The 22,912-nt window shown below is 49.1% G+C and overlaps 7 protein-coding genes across 7 annotated transcripts; 4 read left to right on the top strand and 3 right to left on the bottom strand.

The window, feature by feature from the left end:
- Positions 1-1,083: 1,083 nt before the first annotated feature.
- Positions 1,084-4,136, top strand: EsH8_IX_000396 (uncharacterized protein; the record flags this gene model as incomplete). The annotated part of the gene is made up of 5 exons (XM_083266732.1): positions 1,084-2,036; positions 2,081-2,557; positions 2,612-2,934; positions 3,017-3,443; positions 3,509-4,136. 5 exons carry the CDS (start codon positions 1,084-1,086, stop codon positions 4,134-4,136), a joined length of 2,808 nt encoding a protein of 935 aa, XP_083130297.1.
- A 6,628-nt stretch (positions 4,137-10,764) lies between these two features.
- Positions 10,765-11,530, top strand: EsH8_IX_000395 (YbhB/YbcL family Raf kinase inhibitor-like protein; the record flags this gene model as incomplete). The annotated part of the gene is made up of 2 exons (XM_083266731.1): positions 10,765-11,079; positions 11,138-11,530. The coding sequence occupies 2 exons, from the start codon at positions 10,765-10,767 to the stop codon at positions 11,528-11,530; spliced, it is 708 nt and encodes a 235-aa protein (XP_083130296.1).
- Positions 11,531-12,756: 1,226 nt separating this feature from the next.
- EsH8_IX_000394 (uncharacterized protein) lies at positions 12,757-14,489 on the bottom strand (the record flags this gene model as incomplete). Its single annotated transcript, XM_083266730.1, has 6 exons — positions 12,757-12,948; positions 13,004-13,392; positions 13,449-13,625; positions 13,675-13,886; positions 13,940-14,151; positions 14,232-14,489. 6 exons carry the CDS (start codon positions 14,487-14,489, stop codon positions 12,757-12,759), a joined length of 1,440 nt encoding a protein of 479 aa, XP_083130295.1.
- A 663-nt stretch (positions 14,490-15,152) lies between these two features.
- On the bottom strand, positions 15,153-15,635 carry EsH8_IX_000393 (nuclear transport factor 2 family protein; the record flags this gene model as incomplete). The annotated part of the gene is made up of 1 exon (XM_083266729.1): positions 15,153-15,635. The coding sequence occupies one exon, from the start codon at positions 15,633-15,635 to the stop codon at positions 15,153-15,155; it is 483 nt and encodes a 160-aa protein (XP_083130294.1).
- A 2,309-nt stretch (positions 15,636-17,944) lies between these two features.
- EsH8_IX_000392 (transmembrane protein 6/97) lies at positions 17,945-18,759 on the top strand (the record flags this gene model as incomplete). Its single annotated transcript, XM_083266728.1, has 3 exons — positions 17,945-18,020; positions 18,236-18,628; positions 18,680-18,759. The coding sequence occupies 3 exons, from the start codon at positions 17,945-17,947 to the stop codon at positions 18,757-18,759; spliced, it is 549 nt and encodes a 182-aa protein (XP_083130293.1).
- Positions 18,760-19,019: 260 nt separating this feature from the next.
- On the bottom strand, positions 19,020-20,044 carry EsH8_IX_000391 (uncharacterized protein; the record flags this gene model as incomplete). The annotated part of the gene is made up of 2 exons (XM_083266727.1): positions 19,020-19,776; positions 19,911-20,044. 2 exons carry the CDS (start codon positions 20,042-20,044, stop codon positions 19,020-19,022), a joined length of 891 nt encoding a protein of 296 aa, XP_083130292.1.
- Positions 20,045-21,465: 1,421 nt separating this feature from the next.
- On the top strand, positions 21,466-22,425 carry EsH8_IX_000390 (uncharacterized protein; the record flags this gene model as incomplete). The annotated part of the gene is made up of 1 exon (XM_083266726.1): positions 21,466-22,425. One exon carries the CDS (start codon positions 21,466-21,468, stop codon positions 22,423-22,425), a length of 960 nt encoding a protein of 319 aa, XP_083130291.1.
- Positions 22,426-22,912: the final 487 nt, after the last annotated feature.

Below are 22,912 nucleotides of genomic sequence, written 5' to 3'. Positions count from 1 at the left end.
GACTGTTTCAATATCTTCACAAACGTTAGTGAGCCTATGGCGACTACTACGAAATAAACCTAATAGCATAGTGTGGAATACGACTCGTTGACTAGTTAGTCGTCATACGATATAAGTAAGAGTATGGTTATTTGACTGAATAATATCATCATAACAGTCTGTTGGGTGTCGTAGTTTTGGTGTGGTTATCCAGGAAATGTGGCAGTGGTTGTCAATCAAAATTGACCTCCTTTGAACTTGTAAATGGAATGAAAATCACGAGCGCAGTAACTAGTGTGAAATATTTTGATAGCAGACGTTGTTGGTAAGATCAAGAATAAATACCAAGAGTGTTAGCGAAGTAAAACAATGTGGAGTTTGGCTGGGAACCCATATATTTATCTACTGGCCAGGTTTTGCCGTATTCACGGGGCTCATAACGATTGCGCCGGGTGGGCAATGCAACAACCCGGCGACCCCTGGCGGATACTACTTACTCTATTAAGACGCATAGATACGGGATGCGGAGAAGGGAAAGACCTTGATTTTTCCCCAGCAGGGCGCTCCATCTCAATTTACTTCGTAGACCCACTGAATTACTTTAGGTTGAATACCTTACGGAATCAAATATCAAAGTTGAGTGTGCTAAACACGCATTCATGCCTTCAGGACCTAGGACAACCGATCAGACAACGTATATTGTCTTTAATTCTCTTGTCGCTTTTCTATCCTAGAAACACAATGCTGTAGCGAGACACTCTCTTTACCCAGGGATTTTAGCTCACAAATACGATGCCATTGCATAGTGGAGCTACCCCCTTGCAAAGCCCGGGGATCTGCGCTTTAGATCACGAAGGAAGCTCGTATTTGCCGTTCTTCATCTCCAAATCATGCATCTTTCTCTCCCTTGGCTCGTGAAGCGAAAACCAACCCCACAACATCTAAAGAAAGGAGGTGGAGACGCCATCGCGGGCCGCCCGTGACCATGTTGTGGGATCGATGCGACCTACTTATATGGATGGGGTAGGCCACTATGCCGTGCTATCGTTTCTGTCTCCTCACTCACTAGTCTACATCCGAGAAGTGAGTGATCAGTCAGTGAGGATGAGGGTGTCGCACGCAATCATCTCGGCCCTGTTGGGCGCCAATGTCGCCGTGGCTAAGCCGCTCCACCCGCGCATCTTGTCGCCGGATACCCCGGGTATGGTCCCGAGAGCGGAAACGGACGACAACAACGACCAGGAACAGAGCCGCAGCGATTTCCTTCCCGGAGCGTATATTGTCGAGTTCGCCGACGATAACGATACCCCCTCAAGCTTTTATGATGCCCTCAAAGCAGATGGCCTCGAAGTTGAATCTCGTATGGACCTCAACTACCGCTTCTTCAAGGGCGTTTCCTTCCAAGTGAAGCAATCGAACACATCGCATCATGACAGCACACTCTTTCGACGTCAAATGGATGCCTCGCCCCGCATTAAGAACGTTTGGCCTGTTCGCACTATTAAGCTCGACATGCCTGAAGATAACGGCGCACCTGTCAAGCCTGCTCCAAGTAACTCCCGCATCAAGCGTCAGGACGTTATTTCCGGCAACTCCACCAAGGACACCTTTTCGCCGCACGTCATGACCCAAGTCGACAAGCTGCGTGAACAGGGCATCACGGGCAAGGGACTTCGCATTGCCATAATCGATAGCGGCGTCGATTGGACGCATCCTGCTCTGGGTGGCTGCTTTGGCCCCGGATGTCTTGTGGAGGGCGGTTGGGACTTCGTCGGTGATGATTTTTTGCCCGGTGTTACACCGGTGCAGCCCGATGCAGATCCGATGGATGACTGTGCCGGTCACGGAACCCACGTTGCTGGAATCATTGCCGCACAGCTTGAGGGCAACGAGTATGGCTTCACCGGTGCAGCTCCTGGCGCCAAGTTGGCCGCCTACCGTGCGTGGGGATGTGCTTCCACATCCACGAACGAAATTTTACTTGCTGCTTTCAGTCGGGCGTTTGAGGAAGGGGCAGACATCATCTCTTGCTCCGATGGAGAGTTCGTCTTCCTGGTGTGGGTGTGGCTGGATTCTCATGACATGCTAACAAATTCGCTAGTGCTTCCGGTTGGGCCTGGGATGCATGGGGAGTTCTCGCCTCTCGCATCGTTGACGCCGGTGTTCCAGTTGTCATTTCAGAAGGCAACGACGGCGGCACGGGCATGTTTTATGCGTCTTCTCCCGCTACAGGACGCGGCGTTGCAGGTAGCGGCGCCGTGACTAACTCACTGTTTCCTACTTTGCTTAACACCGGTACTTTTGTCGTTGACTCCAACTCTACGAGTAACACGAAGACTGAGTTTGGCTACTTACCTGGTGTCCCTGAGCTGACCGGGGATCTATCGCTTCAGCTATGGTCTCCGGCCGAGAACAACGCATGCAGTTCTCTGCCGGAAGATACACCGGATCTAAACAACAAAATCGTCCTCTTGGAGTTCCCCAATTCGCGTGCGAGTGGCTGTTATCCCAACGACCAGGGTATCAACGTTGCCGCCAAGGGTGGACATTACATTATGTATTACAGCCATGACAACACGTAAGTCTTATTCTGTTCTGCATAATGTTCCGGTATCTTATGAAAAAATTGCAGGACCATGCGAGATGAGCAATACGTGTACTCTGATGGTATCAACGGCGTTGCCTCTGTCCCACCTTACCAATCCAGCCAGTGGCTTTCGCTCCTCGAGCAAGGGCGTAGCGTTACCATATCTATTCCCAATGCCAACGATACCGTAACCCGCCTCGAGGAGCTCGAAAATAACAGCAGCGGTTCGTACATGGGCACATTTTCGAGCTGGGGCCCGACGTGGGAGTTGGACGCTAGCCCTCAGTTTGCTGCTCCTGGGGCCAATATTCTCTCCACTTTTCCAGTCGCCTTGGGCGGTTACCGTATCATGACTGGTACAAGCATGTGTAAGTTCGGGGCTCGTTCTCTCTTCCTTGTAGATGAGAACAATTTCTGTGAGCTGGGTATCATTCGCTGACGTGCAACCAGCATGCCCCTTAAACGCTGCCATCTATGCTCTTCTCGCCGAGGCCCATGGCACCAAGGACCCCAAACGTCTTAGGTCTATTGTATCCTCGACTGCGAAACAGCTCGACTGGTACGACGGAACCATAGCTCACTCAGACATACTCGCTCCCGTACCGCAGCAGGGCGCCGGTATTATTCAGGCCTTTGATGCTGCCCGCAGCACTGCCGAGCTTAGTGTCGACAGCATTTCCTTCAATGATACGGATCATTTCGAGGGAAATAAGACATTCACTATCAAGAACAGCGGATCTAATGACTTGGTTTATGCAGTTGGCCATCGCAAAGCTGTCACGATGTACACGTTTTTGGAAACCATAAACCCTCTGCGGGCTGCAAGCTTCCCCAACCCCATCATCGAGGAGTGGGCTGAGCTCCATTTTAGCTCGGAGTAAGTTGCAGTGCCATGTGGGACGTGGATCAAAGTCTAGGTAGAATAAGCTAACACCCCAACAGAAAGATCACTGTCCCCGCCGGCGGTTCGGCTGAGTTGACTGTCACTTGCATCCCACCTGCTAACGTCAACGCCACTCGGCTCCCCGTCTACAGCGGCTACATAATTTTGAACAGCACTACCGATGCCCCATCACTCAACGTGCCCTATCTTGGAGTTGTCGGCAGCATGTATGACATTCCGGTCATCACGTCCTCGCAGACATACCTCGCCGAGTACAACGGCAACGTCCCCGCCAACCGCACCTACACCATCCCGCGCCCTGACCCGGTCAACCCTCCCCGGACCGACCGCGGAGATCAATCTGCCACTCCCAACGTCTATATCTCACCTACAGTCGGTACTTCGTCACTCCAGGTCAATGTTTTAAGAGTGAGCGATGGTAAGGAGGAGGACATGGGAAGCCTAGCTGGCTGGCCCCTGCCCTATGCTCCCCGTACCGACCAGCGAGCCTATTTCAACGGTTTGCTCGCTGATGGTACTGTGTTAGAACCTGCTGTGTATGCGATGAAGGTTAAAGCCTTAAGAATCTTTGGCAACAGACAGAATGAAGGGGACTGGGATGTTGTAAAGACCGTTCCATTCATTCTGAAATACGCGGTATCCGCGAACAACACCGCAAGTACCTAGATATCGCAGACGTCAGTTAAATGAAATGCCTAGCAAAGGCCATCAAGTTCTACGTTAGGCATATAAGAGGCGTATTGTATAAAAACAAGATAATAATGCAATGCGCCATTACAGTGGAGACCTACTGCCTAGGCAACATAAATGTACGTTTTACCACGGTTATCAGTATTGACAATGTAAGACTCTTTGTACTGTTATAGCACCGCGTAAGACGCAAACTTTTGCAATAATTTCAAAGTAACTATACTTATACAACGTAAATAACGTCTCATTGGACTGTCCCTTGACTAACCATAGCTGTCCATCGATTTGCAAGAACTACGACTAGTAAGAGAAGTTTGGAGATTATAACACTTGATAGGTCTTTAACAGATACTGTTGGAATCACAGGGTATCTGTTGTATACAACAGGACTGTCCGTATGGGCTGGAGCTCGCCGAATATCAATATGGTATATTCGGAAGCTGTTGATCGGTATGTAAAAGAGAAAGTAGAAGGTTAGCAGCAGCAGCAGCGGAAGTGTAGATATAGCTATTAACAGCCCGGAGATGTAATCTCCGGGCTCCGCTGCTGCGGCCGCGTTAGCGGCTGGCGGCCGGCAGCTGCTGCTGACCGCCTGCCCGTATTCTGGTCACGTAATCCAACAGATACTTTACCATAGGCATTCATCCAGGTTTTACAAAAACGTTCGACAATAATGAATTAACGAGGGATGATACAAAGGTTTTGTGGCGATCACGGCTGCAGCGGAGCAGATGGAATGTGTGGTTGACTATAGAAAGTCTAGATACAATAGATCGGTGGGCATATATACCCCTGGCAATTGGATACAACGCGAAGCCGGCCGGGGCGCAGTCGGCCCGCATGAGGTCGTCCCGTACGAAGCCGGCCCCAGCGAAGTCGGCTCGCGACAGGTTTTATTACCATTAAATGAGTCTGGATGCTATTGATTCACGAGCTCAGTAATGAACGTTAGTCTCTTCTAATACAAGTATTATTTATTCCTTCATGATCTATAGCATCGGAACTTAAAGCCACCTAAGTCTATATCAAACAGCTGAAATACTCAGTTCAACCCAGTAATACCTTGCGGCCTAGGACGTTCAAACAAGCTGCTATGTCCCATGAATCACCCGCGCTGTTTCTTTGTCCCCAAACTGCCTCAACAATTTCCTGTGCCACTCTCGTTGCTCCGAAGTTTGCTATGTCTCCCATCATATCGAAAATCTCTCGAAATGATTCTTGTTGCTCCTCCTTGGCCAGGCATGCCGTTACACAAAGCGGCCAAGCAAGCGTGTGTAGTCGAGTAGACGTGGCCAGTCTTTTCAACAATGAAATACATTCGCTCACCAAATCGCATATTTCAGTGTTAAATTGTTGCCAACCAGAGAGAACAACATGCAGGTACAATAGTCCGGCATGAGCCCAAATTTGCGTCGCTAAGCTGATGGCCTCTGCTTCTTCCTGCGCCAATTTCAAGTTAGCCAGCCACAGAGGTCTGTGATCTCGAACCTGCGGCTGAGTGCTTGAAAGCCGAATCAACCCCTTCCGGAATCCTTGCTCGATCTCCGTGCCGCGCCTGACTAAATCTAGATTCGACAAAGCCCCATTCTTGTGCATTTTCTTTTTCCAAGAGTCAAGCGCGGTGACCTTGCCAATCATTATTATTGCCCAGTTCTGGCAGCCAATGAAGTCTTCAAGCCGAAGGCAACAATTTCGATCTGGATCCTCCCTTGGGCTATCCTCGGCAGCGAGCAAGTCCTGATGATAGGCTTGTAGGAGAGGTGCTTGTTCAAGCGATGTGCTGGAGACTACATCGTGGACGATTAGGATAGCCGAAAAAAAGCGGAACGCTGCCTGATCCACTGTCCAAGAGGGAAACCTCGGGGGGTTCTCCATGCCTGGAAACGCGAGCGATCGCATCCGCTCACAAATCGTGATCCACTGTGAGTGTTGACTCTTCTCGTCGAGGGTATGGTCAAGTATCTGCTTGAACAAGAGAATACCGGCATTGAGATGCATTATCCAGTTTTCAGAGGAGCCAAGAGAGACTTCTAGGCATAGAAGGTGCACTATGCTGTCAAGCAAACGCGCACTAGTCATCAAGTTACCGTAAACTCCGAGTTCAGTAACTTCTTTTATGTCCTGCTGTGCCTTATTCATGGCTATGCATATCTGATTCTGGAGCTCCTCCTCTACTCGAGGTACACATTGGACTCTTTCTGGACGGCGTTGGACAGGAACGACAGCAAAGAAATAAGATGAAATGCTTGTGGCGGCGTGGGAGAGTGATTTGTTGGCCAAAGTGAGAACCAATAACCAGTTGCGGCCGCCTTCAAGAAGGGCCGGCTTATAAAACGGAAACAAAGCTGGAAAGATATAATCAAGATAGGCCATGATCAAACTTTGCTCCAGCTCAGTTGGGAGTTTTGGTAAAGTTGGGGTCGTTTCGTGAACAGGGGTTTCGAACGGGTCAGATTCCGGTGACTTAGTATTGGATGAGAAAGCAGGACGGTGTCCATTGTCTGAGACAGAGCGGATAGGTTGAGAAATTTCCTCTATGCCGGAGCTTTGTTCCGAAAGTGGCCGCAGCGGAACATCCATGGACACCGTAGACGAAGGGACCATGGCGAAAAGGTCGCTGGGTAACTCATGTTCATCTCCGACAATCCGCTGCAGGACTCTCCGCGCCCTCCTCCGCTTGGCACTTAGCCTGACCTCGGCTTTTAGTTGCTCGGCCACAGCCTGCTGCTTTTCACCGCCATCTAACCAGTCTGGTGTGTTCTGGCCGGAGTAGCAGGTGATCTCAAGGCCCGCACAGACATTGCAGACTGGAAGTGATTCGTCACATTTCTTATGGCGTAAGCGACATGTCCAGCAGCTTGTTGTACCCCGCGGCATTCTTTGGTGCTTGTTGATCGGTTCTTGTAGCCGCCGTTTTCGAGGATCGCAGGGAAATTCCAAAAATCTGGTTTGCTTGAAGAAGAAAAGCTAGACACAAGGCGGCTTTCCCGCGCGCTTTGCTTTGCCCTCGGGCGTACTTATTCATCAGACCCACTCTGGACGCTGGCCGCCTAACAAAGTGTCCGCGCGCAAGCATTCCGCGCGGGGAGCCTTCCGAGCGGGGAAGTTGGCGAGTGGGCGGACTTGCAAGCACTATCAAGAACGGACTTGTGAGACTATATTGCAGAGTTGCTATAATCTCTAGGGAGAATTGCGGATTTATTAATGGGCGTATTTATTTAAAGGAATAAGATGCACATACTTTGAACTAAAGTGCCACGTTGGTACTACATCTTCTAAGAATGGCAGACCGCAAAGTTTTGGTTCTAGGCGGTACAGGGCCGGCCGGCATCTGTTTGCTGCGAGAACTTGTACATCGCAACCATGCAACGATCGTATTTGCAAGAAATCCTTCGAAGATCCCTCAAAAATTGGCCCAAAACTCACTTGTAGAGGTTTGTTTCTTTGTTTCATCACCTATTTCACCCGCCGATGGGTCAGTACTTGTTGTCATGCTGACTGCTGTCACTCTAGATTGTCAAAGGAGAGATGAGCGACAACCATGCTTTGTCAACGGCAATGGCGCGTAGCTCAGTCGTCATATCTCTACTGGGGCCGAACATCAAAGACAAAAATATCGACCCTTCCCTCTTTGCCGATATTTACCGAGAATCTGTGTTTCCATTAATGAAGCAACATGGAGTCAAGCGTGTCGTGGCTATGGGCACATTGTCTATTCGGCAACCGGACGATCGTTGGACATTTTTTCAGACGATGCTTACTGTTGTCATGCCTCTTTTCGCTGGTGCAGTTTACCGAAACATGCTCAACCTTGCCGACTTGTTTGAGAAGAAGGCCGAAGATCTCGACTGGACTGTCTTCCGTATTGCACAAATTCCAGGGGACTCCGATGAGGCTTCTTGGAGACGAGATCGCGAAGGTGCGCTATTTACCGGTCCAGTTGGTGAGAAAGGATGGTCGTCATCTGTGCAGCGAGCCGGACTGGCAAGGTGGCTTGTGGATGCGGCTGAGGGCAAGGCGAAGGCTTGGATTGGTAAAATGCCTGCTGTCAGTCATCTGGTTAGTGCGTAAAAGACTTTGGATCTCGTAATTAGACAATATTTTATACATAATATTGGCCACTGCCATAAATTATATTTTAATTATCGTCATGAGACTCCTTTGCACGCCGGCATAAACGAGAATATCGATTTGGACCCTAGGCTGTAGGTGATTTGAAAGTTCAAAGACTAAGTGTAGAACAGACAACAGAGGCGGTGTTCCGAGACTCAATTCCCTTCTAGGAGATACATAGATACTCATCTATTTGATCTAGCCTACAAACCTCCTACTTTTGACAAATCTGACGAAGAACTTTTGCTTGAATGTACCCTGAATTTGCTTCAAAGGTATAACTAAACTGGTCACAATTTATCAGTTGAATGAAGTTCAACGCAGCACTTCGCTAAGAACCAAGTACTTAGCAGCTCAGACTAACTAGTATTACCATTTTAAAGTTTCCTGTCCTGGTATATCGTGTCCTCGTCTGTTTAGTACCATGTTATGTTTTATGTAGTTGGCTCAACGGATTCGCTCACTAGCTTCCTGCAACCTCTGAATGATTTAAAAGTACCAATGAATAGTGGATGCAAATATTTCAAGTCTATGGAATGATATCTTATATATAGGATATAGATGTTAACTTAGTTTGCTTTAATTCAAATTCTTCCTCTTTCAATTATGATTTCGGTTCGTCCTCTGTAACCATCTTCCACCAAGTATCAAAGTATTCATTGCCTAAATCATATTTAAATTAAATATGCGTATCTTTCCAGCCCTCAATACCCACATTTTCATTGGTTTAGTTTGCCAAGAATAGTTGGGATTTGGCGATTGGTATTCTTTGGGTTGTCGAAACGACAGTCAGTTTGAACGCAACCAGAACTGAGACTACAATTCTCATCAAGAAATGCTATGGCCGCATGACAGCAGTTTCGGCCACATGTAAAGTATGGCGGGCAATAGGAATAAAATGTTTGAAGTGAGATGATTGGTTTGAGCTCTACTTAATTCATCTGAGGATTGGTGTCAAATAAATCGCCATTCCAAGTATGCTTCCTAGTTAATTTACTCATCAGGAATACTTTTTGTTCCGTCTGTCTTTGAGAGACCGTTTACTGTGATAAGTCCTAACACTCAGGGAATGATTGTACATACTCTTTAACCATATAGGTGGTTTACTAAGATATAGTAATCTTATGGCCTTGATCTATTGTGAAACAAGATTTGGGCTTCCGAAATATGAAGCTACATGATATGGAGACGAGCGTGAATGAAGTTCAGCAAAGGCGAGCTACGCCTGAGTCACACCTGAACATCCATAATTTATCCTCAGAAAAAGCAGTGTTGTGTTATATAAGCGTGAGGGCCAGACGGTGCCTAGATTGCTTTCATGAAACAGAACCTTCCCTTACTTGTATTTTGTCCATCTTGAGGGTTACACTGTGACGGCTAGTTCCGCTTTTTGTCGCTGGTATACTTCAGAAACTGTTGATATAATTATACTTCTGAAGCGGGTTTCAGCCTGAAGCTAGGAAAGTGAACGCCTGTAAGCTATTTTAGCTATGATATCATGGAATTTTAAACTATTTCGTTCCCAGATTATATCCGTCTCCAAAATGATCCTCAATAAGCTTTCACCAAGCTCAAATTGCATCTACGCCCGAGATGATCGTCATGCAAATCAGAGGCTTTAATCAAGTTGGCTCCAAATTCAACGCATTTAATATTTTGTTTATCAAGCAAAATCTTCTACTTGAAAATTTGTTTTGCTCCGAGATCCAAGGAAGAAGCGACAAAACTGGGGGGGGGGGGGGGGGGGATCACAATTATTGTCGGAATTCCATGTGACTTTAATTAGCATAGATTTGCAAAGTTATAATTCATCCGGTGGGCCAGACGAGACCACGATCCAGACCAGGACTCGCCAGAACAGAGAAAGTGCCCGGCATGATATACCCGTTGCCTTATGAAAATTCATAACCTTCGAATTTGAACAAATGGGTATTTCTCCCTGTCGACGTAGCTGAACAGTCATTGAACGGTACATTTTCTTCGAGGCGACAACAAATTTGCGAAACAGTTATTAACTTCAATAAAAGTTTCGTACTCTCTCGTAAAAGAAATTGTTCGATTATAGTTTAGGGATGAGCATGTTCCCGAAACTCTGACTTAAAAAATAGGAGCGTGCGCACGACCGGAAAGGTCCTACATAACGAGAAACCTAGGAGGTTCAACAGCCTTATCTTTCCATCTCATTGTGATAGTTTTTCTTTGTGTAGGAAATCTGACACCATGCAAAATTCAAAAGTTCGGGAGAGAAGACCTTTTCAAGACCCATCATGCGGCTGTACGGGGATGTCATTTGTATTATTGACGGGCTAAGTAAAGGTAAATGCCAAACCCTATTCAAAACCGCACGCCCTAATGTCATTGACAGTATGCACTACATAGTAACTATATGTGCCCATAGTCACTGTTTTTCTTAATGACTATCGCAATTTCTTGAGTCATCGACCCCAATTCCGCTGGACATTGTTCTGTTTGCCCAACAATCACCATCACCATGAAGGCTGCCATCAGCATCGCAATCTTGCTGGCCCCGCTGGGCATGGCCCATGACATGCCCCCCCGAAGCATGTCAACCTCTGAATTTCATCAGGCGTTCATGGAAGCTGGAATCGTGCCAGATATCATGGGGTCTTTTGACCCCACAGTCTCCTTTTACGCTGGTTATCAGGCCAGCGATGGTGACAAGGCGCTTATGATGCCGGGCTCCAGACTGAAGAAGAAAGAAGCCAAGTTTCCTTTCGAGTTTAGTGTTGAAAATATTGGAAATGCTGTCAATGTCACTCGTAACTCAAGGTTCATCGTTTACATGGTATGCAAAACTCCCTCAAATCCAAGGTGTCGAAGGAAGCTGCTGACCACCTTGGCAGATTGGACCCGATGCCCCAACACAGAATAACCCAACGGAACGAAACATGAGGCACTTTCTCGCTGGAAATTTTACGGTCGAGCAGACAAGATCAGAAGTGCTTTCTTCGGCCATCCTGATGAAGAACTCGACGCCTGCTTTCAACGAGTACATGGCGCCAGATCCTAAGGCAGACAGTGGCATGCACCGATACGTGTATTTGTTATACGTTCAGCCCGAGAGGCTAAACAAGATGGGCTTTGACTCTGTGGGCATCGATGAAAAGAATCGCAAGAATTTCAACGTAAGAATCACTAGAAAACACACTGCTATGGAGGCTTACACGTATCTCAGATATCACAATTCCGTCAACAGGCTGGGCTGGGTCGGCCCATCGGCGGAACGTATTTCATAGTGAACAGGGCCCAGAACAACAACGGTGGAAACGGGGGAAACAACAACGGAAATGGACGAAGCGGAGCGTCTACTGTTAATGTTTCCTCCATGCTCACATTTGTTACTCTGTTGGCTGTAATATTTGTCTGGATTTGAGATACTGGAGATCACTCCACAGACTGTCCAAGGAGGGAATAATGATATAAGTAAGTGAAAAAGGCAGCCAAGGTTGATTATATGCTATTTGCTGCATAAATCGGAGAACATCAGCGACATGCTTGCTTCAACACACACTCTCTCCTGAGCTTAACAGAATGTCTGTAACTATTGTGTCCATCTCTAAATCTAGTACCCATCTTAACCTTTATTGTATATGTTGCTCGATGACCAACAATGTAACTTCGAGCCCGCAAACCTGCTTCTGATTTACTGCTCTGAGCTTCCTCGGTTTCAGGAAGCATTCGATCCTGACTCTAACAAGCCCAATGCCCGGTACGGTAAACTTGTAGCAGCACACCGAAGGAGGGTGATATGGAACAGGATGGATAGATGGTTGCAAAGCACCAGGACACACCTTAGTCCCCTTATACCGTAGAGTGATTTTCCGTCCGCAGAGCTATATAATGGATGATACTTAGGTATTCAAAACAGGCCTGATTAAGGCCGTTCTGACAGATAATAATACATCCTGAGCAGGACTGGTAGGACCGAGCGATTTCCTTACTGTTCAGTGGTCACCTGCATTGCTCAAATATGCGGAAATCAGTTGATGAAGATCTTCTAAAGAATGCAAAGAAAAAAGAATTAGTGCTGGTCTATGTAGGTGATGATGTTTGGTCAGGCTCAATATGCTCTGAAAAGGCCCAAAACTACTTGCGGATGATTAAGGAAAAACACAATGGCTGCTGCAGTTAGGGTCAAAGTGGCCCTGCAGCTTGTATGCTCTATGTTGAAACCCGCTTTAGTCCAATAGGTTCAAGCGTCCGATGCAAAATCTTCTAGGGAGAAAGGCACAGCTTCCCGCAATCCTGGCACAGCGAAGCTACTAAGCCCCTCAAACCAATTTTTAGGCAGTGGATGCCAGACTTCATTCCCAAGATTCCAAGGTTAACTGGATTTCAGAAATCCCCGAGAGTCATGCTTCGGGCTGGAACCAGCTTGTTGTTACTGGGAATAGTAGCAGACTCTGAGTTCTGGGAAATAGCTTGGCGATTGCACTGCCATTTAACTTAACCGCCTGCCAGTCTAATCTGTCGATATCTCGGCATCGTCGCTGAGAACACTGGCAACAGTCCCATTTTTCCTTCCCCGCTTCTCAAGGAACGCAATTAACAAGATCACCGGCACCGTTAAAGCACCTGTGACCAAGCTGGCGATGTAGCCTTTTCGGTAATTGGGCGCATCCGTCACGGGGTAGAAGATCAGTGGCCACCATGTCTGTTTTTGTCAACAAATGCAAATTCATCATTGCTGGGCTCGAGTTCCAACTCACCACAAACGCAAAATCAAACGAGTTCATGAATCCCGTCGTGATCGCGCGGAGCTGCAAATCGTGGGCCGTCAGGTCGGCCATCCACGAGTACCAAAGCGCCTGTGGCGCATAGGTGGTGCCCATCAAGTAGAAGGCAAAGAAATAGCCGGCATCAGGCGGGTCTGAAATCAATATGGCGCTGCTGATAACGAAAGTGAAGCCGATGCACAAAGACGCCTCCCAGCGAGAGCGAAGCTTGTCAGAAACGGCGCAATAGATGAATGTTGCGACGATGCCCGATGCGTAAATCGCAGTCGGGTAGTTATTCTGCTGGATGACGCTGTAGCCACGGGAGGCCATCCAGAGAGGCATGACGTTGTTCCCTATGGCCTGAACACTGAGAGAGTATACTGTCCTTGTGCGTCAGTATCGGTCCATGCTCAACTCTTTGCAAAAGAACACATACGCATGAACGCGGTTGGGAGTAACCAGAATTGCCAGCTGAGTAGAACACGCCGAAATACGCTCAGGTCCCATGCCGTCGTCTTTGCTCGGCCGAGACGACTAACTGCGAGTTCCCTCTCCTCGGGAGACAGAAATCTGGCTGTGCGGTGCTCTGGCAGATCTGGAATAGCGTACCAGCCTTCAAAATATCAGCCTTCCATCACTCCATGGCGCAAGTAGTTACCCACCAAAAACAGCAAACGGAATGGTGACACATGAAACCACCACGAAGATGAGTCGCCAGGGTGCAATCGGGCCGTCCGACAGAGATGCCAGGAGTCCTGCCTGTATCCAGCCTCCTGCCATATTGCCGAGGTTACCAAAGGCGCAGAAGACTGCTGCGCGGGTGGCAAGTTCCGATTGCTTGTACCACGACCCGTAGATGAAATGCGCGCCCACACTGAGATGTCTTGTTAATAGTCTTAATTTAATGAGGCTCCGACGTGGACTTACTACGCGATAGCTGAAAAGGCGCCTTCAAATCCATTGAGAATGAAGACTTGGTAGACATGCGTCGCTCGGAATGTGACTAGAGTGAGCACACTCCAAACAGTGTTCGCCGCAACAAAGACGTATCGGGGTTTGAAGATGGTCAAGATCGATGTTGACGGGATCTGAAACACTGCATACGTGACCAGATAAATCGTGTGCATGTAGTTGAAGTCCTAGTGTCGGTCATGTCAGACCGCATCACGAGTTACGCATGCACCCAGCCGAACCTCGACCTGTTTCATAGGATGTTTACCTTGCCTTGAAAGTTCAGCTCCTCCTTCATGCCACTGATATATGCCGTATTGTAGCTGGCGCGATTGATACCGAACAAGAACCATACCACGGAGAAGTAGATGAGCACAGTGAAATCCAGCTTGATAAGCAGCGAGCGCTGAACCGACGGAGGGCCCCAGAGGGCCGTTATGATTCTTGATGCCATGTCGGAGCCTGGGCGCGGGGACAGTCTCGAGACGGGAAGCAATGGCGACGCCTCCGAGATTGTATCTGCCATTTTGTCTGGTGCGCGCCCGCTTGCGAGCCCCCCTGTTGTACAAGATTCCACAGGCACGATGTCGTCTTCAAGCGTTGCAGATTCGCCATCGTAACACAAGCGACAGATTATCACGCATAAATGGAGTCGGGGTTTATCAAATCGGAAGTATTGACGCTAATCCTGTTAACAGATTACTGATTCACCACTAGCGCAAGGCCTGCGGAGGTGCCTGGCTTACCTACTGACCACTAACCCCCGCTTAACCCCGCTCACCCCCGATAAGCGCGACCTTGTGGCGGCGGTACGACAAAGAGCACGAATAAGTTCAAAGGCAGCTCATACACCAAACCGATTACATCTTAATTGCTCATATCATGCTGGCAAAAGGCTTGCGCAAAAAAATGAAATTGTCAAAGTCTTCCACCTAAAGGTCCATATAACAGAAGTGAGTTTGCTCTAATTAAAATACTAGGTAGCGTGAGCAACAACCACAGTCATCCTTCAGGCCAACAGTCCTTACGGCTAAGGATTCATACAGCTATTGTGGTATTCCTATAACACCCAGTTCATGAAACTGCTGCATCTAAAGACAATACCTATCCCCAATGAATCCGAGCCAAATTTTTCGATCGCCCTGCTTAAATGTGAAAAGAGCATTGTCCCAACGTCGATTTCAGTGAATTACCACATATCTAGCGTGTTGGTGCGGTTGGCGGGTCTCGTTTGCTGTACATCCCAGTGTTCCTGAATGCAAGAGCCATTGAACCTAAGGATGTCGACTCCCGCAGTGGGCTCAGTCTGGCCAATGACATCAATGCGGCTGTAGACCCAGGCCAGGTCTCCGTCCATACTCAAGTGCCTGACGGTGAAGTTGACTGTTCCAGGCGTGATCCAAGACAATGCTTGGAGGGCCTCATCGCGGCCAGAAAGCACAGACGGGGAGTGCTGGATATAGTCTTCAGCCATGTGGTCGAGTAGGCCTTTTGTAACGTTGCGTTCGATGTAAGTTTTATGGACGAATTCCTCCAGTATGAGTCGTTGCTGCTCGCGGGACACAGGCTTGGGTGGGCAATATGGCGCCTTCAGGGTTTCGAGTGGAACGCATTCCGCGGAGGCTAGTGAGGCGAGGACGCTGGATAGAAAGGCGATCGTCGAAGGATACATTTTGAAAAAGCTTCGGTTTACTCGACTTAGACTGTTGATGGCATTGCTTGGCTGGCCGGCTTGTCCAACGTGAGCCCTAGTCTTTTATACAAAAAGAGCTCTTCATTCGCGGATGGAAATGGTAAAATATTACCAGTTCATCGCTGCGGCTGTTTTATGCCGCTTCTTGAACCAATTACCAATATGAAGCGTGTATTTAAACATCCGCCTCTTGGCTCAATATAATTATTGCTTGCCTTCCCTGTCATGTCTTTGCGCGCCATTATTTCCCCACAGTCAAAGTCGACGACCAACTATAGTCCTCCAGCCAAACTAGCGGCTACAAAAGGGAGCACACGCCACCAGTATCCGAGAGCGAGGGATAGTATGCCTGGGACTATCGCTAAATCGGCGCAGACAGAATTATCTTGGAGAAGTCACACATCATCGGAAATACTCAGGGCGGAAGTTTACAGTCATTTTCAAAACACTGTACCGAAAACTTCCGCATCGGCCTTTTTTTATCGTTAGAACCAGCACTGGCGGACGGGCGGTTCAACTCACCAAGGACGCACACACCCACAAGATCGGCTGCACCTCAACGATCATTACCCCAACCAGGTTATCGCCATCCGCAAAGCCACAACATTTAGCAGCATAAGCAGTAGCAGTCTGGAGACATTGATGATAAGTGAATGATCTCCGGTGAGTAACTTGCAGGTTTTTTCAAGTGTGCTGATCATCGGACCGGTTACGGACGTGTTAGAATTCCATTTTAAATATCCGCACGTCTCCCCCTGGTTGATAAATATCCGCCTTATTAGTCTCTCTGAGATACCCTGCGGAAAGCAGTGGCACGGCTTCTCGGCGGTAATTACACTACATTAACCCACGACTTATGTTGATAACCTTGTCCCTTTTGCTACTTTTCCTTCGTTTTCTCTCTGTTCCTATCAACAGGGACAGTCTTCGTACATATTTGGTGTGGTTAATGAAGTCAATTATATTTGTAGTGCGCAGTTATCCCTGGGCCCGTTGAATGTCAGTGTTCTAGTTGTAGTCTCACGCACTGCTGAGCCTTGGAGCAATATTGCCCTAAGCTGCGCGTAACTAGGTTTCTCGATATACATGTCAGAAACAGCGAATTGATAATTTCACGGACCCCCCTCCCAAGTGTGAAATAGATCAGGCATTTATTTTGCAATTCCTCAGGTGTTACCGGTCGAATTTCGCTGCCTGTTAATGTGAATCTATTTGCAGTCATGCCAAAGCCTAAGGTTCTTGACATTCCTGGTAACTGACTAGGCCCCCATACCTGTACATATAAGAGGGTAGACTGTCCATTTCCAGGTAACTACAGGTGAAGCGATATCGTTAATGTGAGCCCATGCCTATCGTTCATCATTATCACTATCAGAGCCAGGAAAGATTTCGTACCTGCTTGTTCAGGTACTATCTATTTACCGAAATTACCACCCGAACGTGTCCGCTTTTGATTTAGTCAAACAAGCTCTTAGATAAGTGGCCGTCAGGGTACCCCAAGGTAAGCAGAATGCGGATGCATTTGATCTTCGCATATTGGAATACTACTTAACTACCAACCAACTATATGGAGGTTCCCGGGCTATGGCTGAATAACTATAACGATATGCAATAATTCATCACTGTCTCCTTTGATGCTTTTGTCAGCGAACCGGACGAATCGGTACCACCACATGCACCAGACCCACACCGGCTCAGCTCAATCGCTCCATCCACACCTGAATCACATGTCGGCGCATTCTTTTACATCAGCAAATCATCGGCAGCCAACTTTGAGAATCACCAGACGGAAGACTCCTCTATAAATCCGGGATTCTGGTTCGAATGAGGTTCTGACGCTTTGGAGCGCAGTTACCCACAATAGTCTAAGCGATGGAAGACTCAACCTTTAAGTATGATTCTATGTCAAAATGAGAACAAAGGTTCGCGGTCTTGCCTGTGTAGCATGATTTAAGTGAAGGCATGTACGGTCAAACATTTAGGGAATTCATAAGCTTTTTATTACAAGCTTAAATCCAGAGCAGCTCAATGTAAGTCACCCACACTCAGAGTGACGCCCAAGTCCCAGGGCAGTTGATTATGTCAGCAACGTCCCCAGCCATTTGGGAGATGGTTCCTGATCTGCAATCTCACTCCAACGTAATTTGCCCAACTCCACGTGGATCACGCTCACCTTGATTCGGTGTTCATTCTGCCTGCATCGTCCTTAACGCTTGGCGAACTCGGGCGTACTTTCAGTCTCTACAGTCTCTCTACAAGTTTCACATTGACGTAGTACACTCTTTGCAATGTCAGCTTCCTCTAAAACGTGGCGCGATAGCGCGTACCTTGTCATCTCATCCATCCAGCTGGCGGCTATACTTTGTGAGTTCGCGTCCCTCAGCACTGTTGCAATGCATGCCCGCAGCTCTCTACACCATAATGGAGGCTCTGGTCGTAAGAAGCCAGAAATGTAGAAGTTGTTCTCGAATCATTGGCACTAAAGCTGCAAAAAATACCTCCTCGACCTCATGCCTGGCACGCGGGAGATCTCACTTGTCACCTTCCATGGAGATAGACTGACCAAAACCTACCATCAGTGGTCGACCTGGTGCCCTTCTACCCCTCTGCTCTGTATGCGAATCCGGATTCTCCCCTGCACTTCCTCCAGCTCCTCCGCGACTTCTATATCTCGACCTACAACGACCCCTTCTTCGTCGCTCCCCATGACAGCCACCCGTCATGGTTCCAGCTCTTCACCTACCTGGAGATCTTCTACCAGCTCCCCATGGCTGTGTGGATGGTCTACAGGTTCTCCCGGCGCAGCGCCACGACACCCGGCTTCGAGCTCGCCGTCCTCGTCTTCTCTGTTGAGTGCATTGTTACGACGCTGACCTGCATCCACGACGTCTTCTACTGGGATCCTGCCGTGTACAGCCAGGCCCAGAAGAACGTCTTCATCTTTAACCTTTATGGCCCTTGGGTTATCATCCGTAAGTCGCCGCCATATGCCATGAGGCCTGAATCAGGACTAACAGGACTAGCGGCGTTGATGGGATTGGACATGTGGCTGCGTATCTTGAACAGGGTCAACGCCGCAGACAAGACGAAGAAGTCACAATAGAGAGTTATTGCTTCAGAGCAGTTTTGGTTCCATTAGGAAGGATATCGTACAATCCTGCTAGGTCAGACAGCGTGCCGAATCCAGACGATCGATCCAAACTCCTTTTTTCCCCAGTCCATGTGTAAAGGTCAAGGCCATGGCCCAGTGCATTCCCCTTCGCCTTGAAACAGAACTCCAAGCATGCGTCATAAAAGCCATCGAACGAGCGGCGTCAAATGTACATGAATCGGACAGTCATACAAGTTTCTCGTGAAAAGCCTTCAATCCATCCTCTTGGCTGTCTTGGAGTACCCCCATCCGTTCCCGACGCCGTTGAGGCCGTAGCCCAGCGGCGTCGCGCCGCCCATGCCTCTCCCCCTCAATCGCTTGGGCAGCACGACTCCGAAGAAGTATGTGGCCGCGACGAGCACGCCCGCCATGAACGACGTGATGATGTAGAAGACGGTGCTCGCGTACACGTGCCCGCCCATGCCCTGCCACTCGACGTGGCCCTCCGACTTGGGCAGGTTCGGCGTCGGGAACCACCTCACAGAAAGCCGCAGCGGCAGCGGGTCTCCGATGACCAGCCTTTTTGTGTAGATGCCATCCATATGGCTCAACGGACTCGTGCTGTATGCCGTGCCCGAGTCGAGAACGCCCGAGTCGTGGGGTCGGATGTGGTGCTTTGGCATGCTATGCAGCAGCACGTTCATGTGCGTGCTCACGTGCAGATGGCTCAGCTGGAGGGTGCCCGCGAGGGCGAAGACGAGAGGGATGTACTCTTGGGCGTAGGGTTGTTCGCCGACGACCTCGACGTGGGGGGCGGGGCGGGCCGGCAGGCGGCAGGCGAGGGGCGCGTCGTTGTGGATGTAAAATTCGAGGAGGTGAAAGAAGGGGTCGGAGACCATGGCAATGGTGCAGTTAAGCTCGCCCTCATGGCCATACGAGAATTCGAGGGGCTTGTTGGTTTCCTCGCAGGTGGGGAAGGGGATCCATTCGATTTCGTGGTTCGAGTTTTCAATGTGTTCGCCTGTTTCGCTGGGGAAGGTGTTAGCAGAAGAACGAACGGAACGGCGGGTGAATGTGGCGGCGCGAGTTGCGATTTTCCCGTTGCCATTCCTGTAGCAATTGCGCGTGCACTGCTGGGCGGGACTCGAAAGGGACGAACTCACGAGCTGCGGTTCATGCACTCGACGTGGATGGGTGCGCCGAAATGGTACGAAGGGAGGCCATCCTCGGGACGCGCAGCGACGAGCTGGGCCAGGCAGAGAGCAAAGGCCAGCAGGAAATGCGCAAAGGACCCCATGATGTTGCGGTGGTTGTCGTGTCGCAAGCAGCAGGATAAATGTCCTAGCAGTAGTTCGACCGGGGCATTGCCTTGACTCGGAAGGACGCACGACGCAAAGCGATCCAAGCCAGCTTTCCCCGGAGTGGACTGGAGATCTTTAATCAAAGTGACAGCTGTCGCCGAAGCTCTGGGTCCCGCTCAGCTCCGATAAGGGATTAAAAAAAAGGGACCCACCATCACGGTGTCACGTGGAATTCCAGGTGTGAGCAGATCCCGACTGGAGTCTTAGTCTTTGGATCAATACTCCCCTTAGCATACTTGCGGTTGAAAATCCAGACATTCTTCGCAATAAAATTCAAAGATTCAAACTGGATCTCTGGGATTTAAATTGATTCGTTTGGTGCATTGTGTTAGACCAGGAGAGAAGTGTGAATGGGGCCACGGCGAAGGCCTGCTGGGCGCAGCCCGTCGTCAACCAGGGGCCGGCGGTGCAGAAGATCATAGAACCAGTGCAACTTACCAGTGTGACTACGGGCCATGATGTCGTACATACTAAATACTGCAAACCACAGCAATAAACTATTTACCAAAGGGACTACCAAGGCCAAAATCCTTCGGGTTCATTTTTCGTCCGATCTGCCCGGATAAACAGCTTATAGCGGGTACCGGGGACCGAGGAGCCCGTCAACACTTATGCGGACTCCGGAGTTACCAAGAACCAGTCCGAGAAGATGATGCCATTCTAGTCTACTAGGATCATCAAGGTTGCCAAGGCCTTGTAGCGGTCTACCAAAGCTTTTATTCCCTCGATGGCGATGGTATCTAGAATATCCTACCTGGGCCTTAATTGGACTGCAGCCATGTAAACAGTCAGACTTCTGTACAGAAGACAACAACAGAAAGGTCGTTAAGAGTCCTTCTCTCGTTCTACGGTAAATCATAATTGCAGTCTCGGACGGATTACCTTAAATCACTGTTCTTCTCAAGTGTCCAGATCAACAAATACCCCTCAGCCAACCCGCTCCTAATGATTTGTAAGTCCCATCGTTTCAACCACAAGATTGGGTGGTTAGTAGGGCTGGGATCCAGGCTTGGATTGGTTTGTAAGGAGATTTTGAGTTCATCTAGGTTTTGTGTATATAGTATGCATATCCGTACTCCGGCCGAATGTAACCTTACAAGCATTCATCATCCACTGTTTTGCTCCGGGGCTAAGAGGTGATTGAATAAGCAAAGCTGGTGCTCATCATGGGAAACTCCCAAACACCGTGGCTGCCGACAAAGCGTAAATACATATCACTCTTAAGAATGGCCAAATCAAACTGCATAGCGCGCGTCAATTAAGGAACTCCTTTTATTTTATACTTATTCTCAAGAAAAACTGTTCTTAGGTTCCCCTCCATTGGTGTCCCGAAAGTCTCATAGTGCACACAAGCGAGATGCAAGCATTCAAACTCAGGCTTCCGGACGGCAAGACCGTCTCCGGTCTCCACAGCATTCCGCCCGCCGCCGACAAAGCTGCCGATCGCGCGGCTTACCGGCCCCTCATCGTCGGCCTCCACGGCGCAAGCTACTCCAGCGCGTATTTCGATGTCGACTCGTACAGCGCCAAGCATATAAGCGTCGCCATGGGGGTTCCGTTTATCGCCATTGATCGCCCTGGCTACGAGTATACGTCCCCAATTGAATCCATTCCGGAAGAGTCCTCCTTTTACGAAGAATGGGGCACCTTTCTCCATCGGTCCATCCTGCCGGCACTCTGGGTCGAATTCGCGGTGCCCAACGGTTGCTCCTCAATTTCTCTCCACTGTCACTCTATGGGTACGCCCGGCGCCTGCGTCGCAGCCGCCCTGCACGCCGAGGAGGCGTCGCCGACCTACCCCCTCGCCGCTGTCTCCCTCTCCGGCTTCGGAAACGCCGTGGCCAACGTCGCTACTGAGGAAACCACGCCGCCGGCCAACCCGCCGCCGACGATTTCCCTCCCGTACCACGTCAAGGACGCAATAATGATCCCGCCAGGAACCGCGGACCCATCCGTGTATACACACACCGCCCGCCTCGACCGACCGATGCCGTACCGCGAACAGGCAGATTTACGCCGTAAGTGGCTCGAAACCTGGCACGAGAAGTTCGCCGGTAAGATCCAGGTGCCTGTCTTGATTGCTCTTGCGGAACAGGATAAGTTTTTCTTGGCAAGGGACAAGGACGTGCAGGAGTATGCCGCGGCATTCACCGGTAGTCAGCGCGTTGAGGGTAGCGTTATCCCAGGAGCCCCGCATAATTTAGAGATGAGTTACTGGTCTCAAGGCTGGTATGCTCGTGCTTTCGGATTCGCATTGGAGGCTACTGCGTCTTTGGCCATCGGGGATGGGTCGGATGGAGCACTGACGGAGCATTAAACGGCAGAGCGTGCGCAGTGGATGTTGGACAGTATGCATGTCAAAATGACAGAATTCGAAGTGTATTGGCATTAGCGATTATGTCTCATTGGCTTGCCTACAGCCCCCTTTCCAGCCATTATCTTCGTTTACATCAGAATATACCCAAGTATAATTTTGCTGTGCAATAATCGACCGGGAAGTGGAATCTGAACGAAACTTTTCGTCTACTGCCACGACTAACAATGCATGCCATAGGACATATCCATATGGTGAACTAATGTACGCACTACACATGCTAATCAGTTACTTACTGAGAGTGATAGAATACTACAGGTTTACCTAATGCAAATTCTGAGTAGGACCTTATCAAATACACTTCCAATAGTACATAATGCCGTTCAATATCGCACCGTCGGGTGACTTTTATATACAGTTAGACGCCTATTCCTTCTTTCACGGTCACTCCTCAGATTGGATGACACGTTTCCATAAAGACCTTTCCCGA

Source organism: Colletotrichum jinshuiense, chromosome 9, assembly GCF_051148585.1.
Source record: "Colletotrichum jinshuiense chromosome 9, complete sequence".
Lineage (NCBI taxonomy): Eukaryota > Fungi > Ascomycota > Sordariomycetes > Glomerellales > Glomerellaceae > Colletotrichum > Colletotrichum jinshuiense.
Note: the sequence above shows the minus strand (reverse complement) of the source record. Positions and strands in the feature narration are given on the sequence as shown.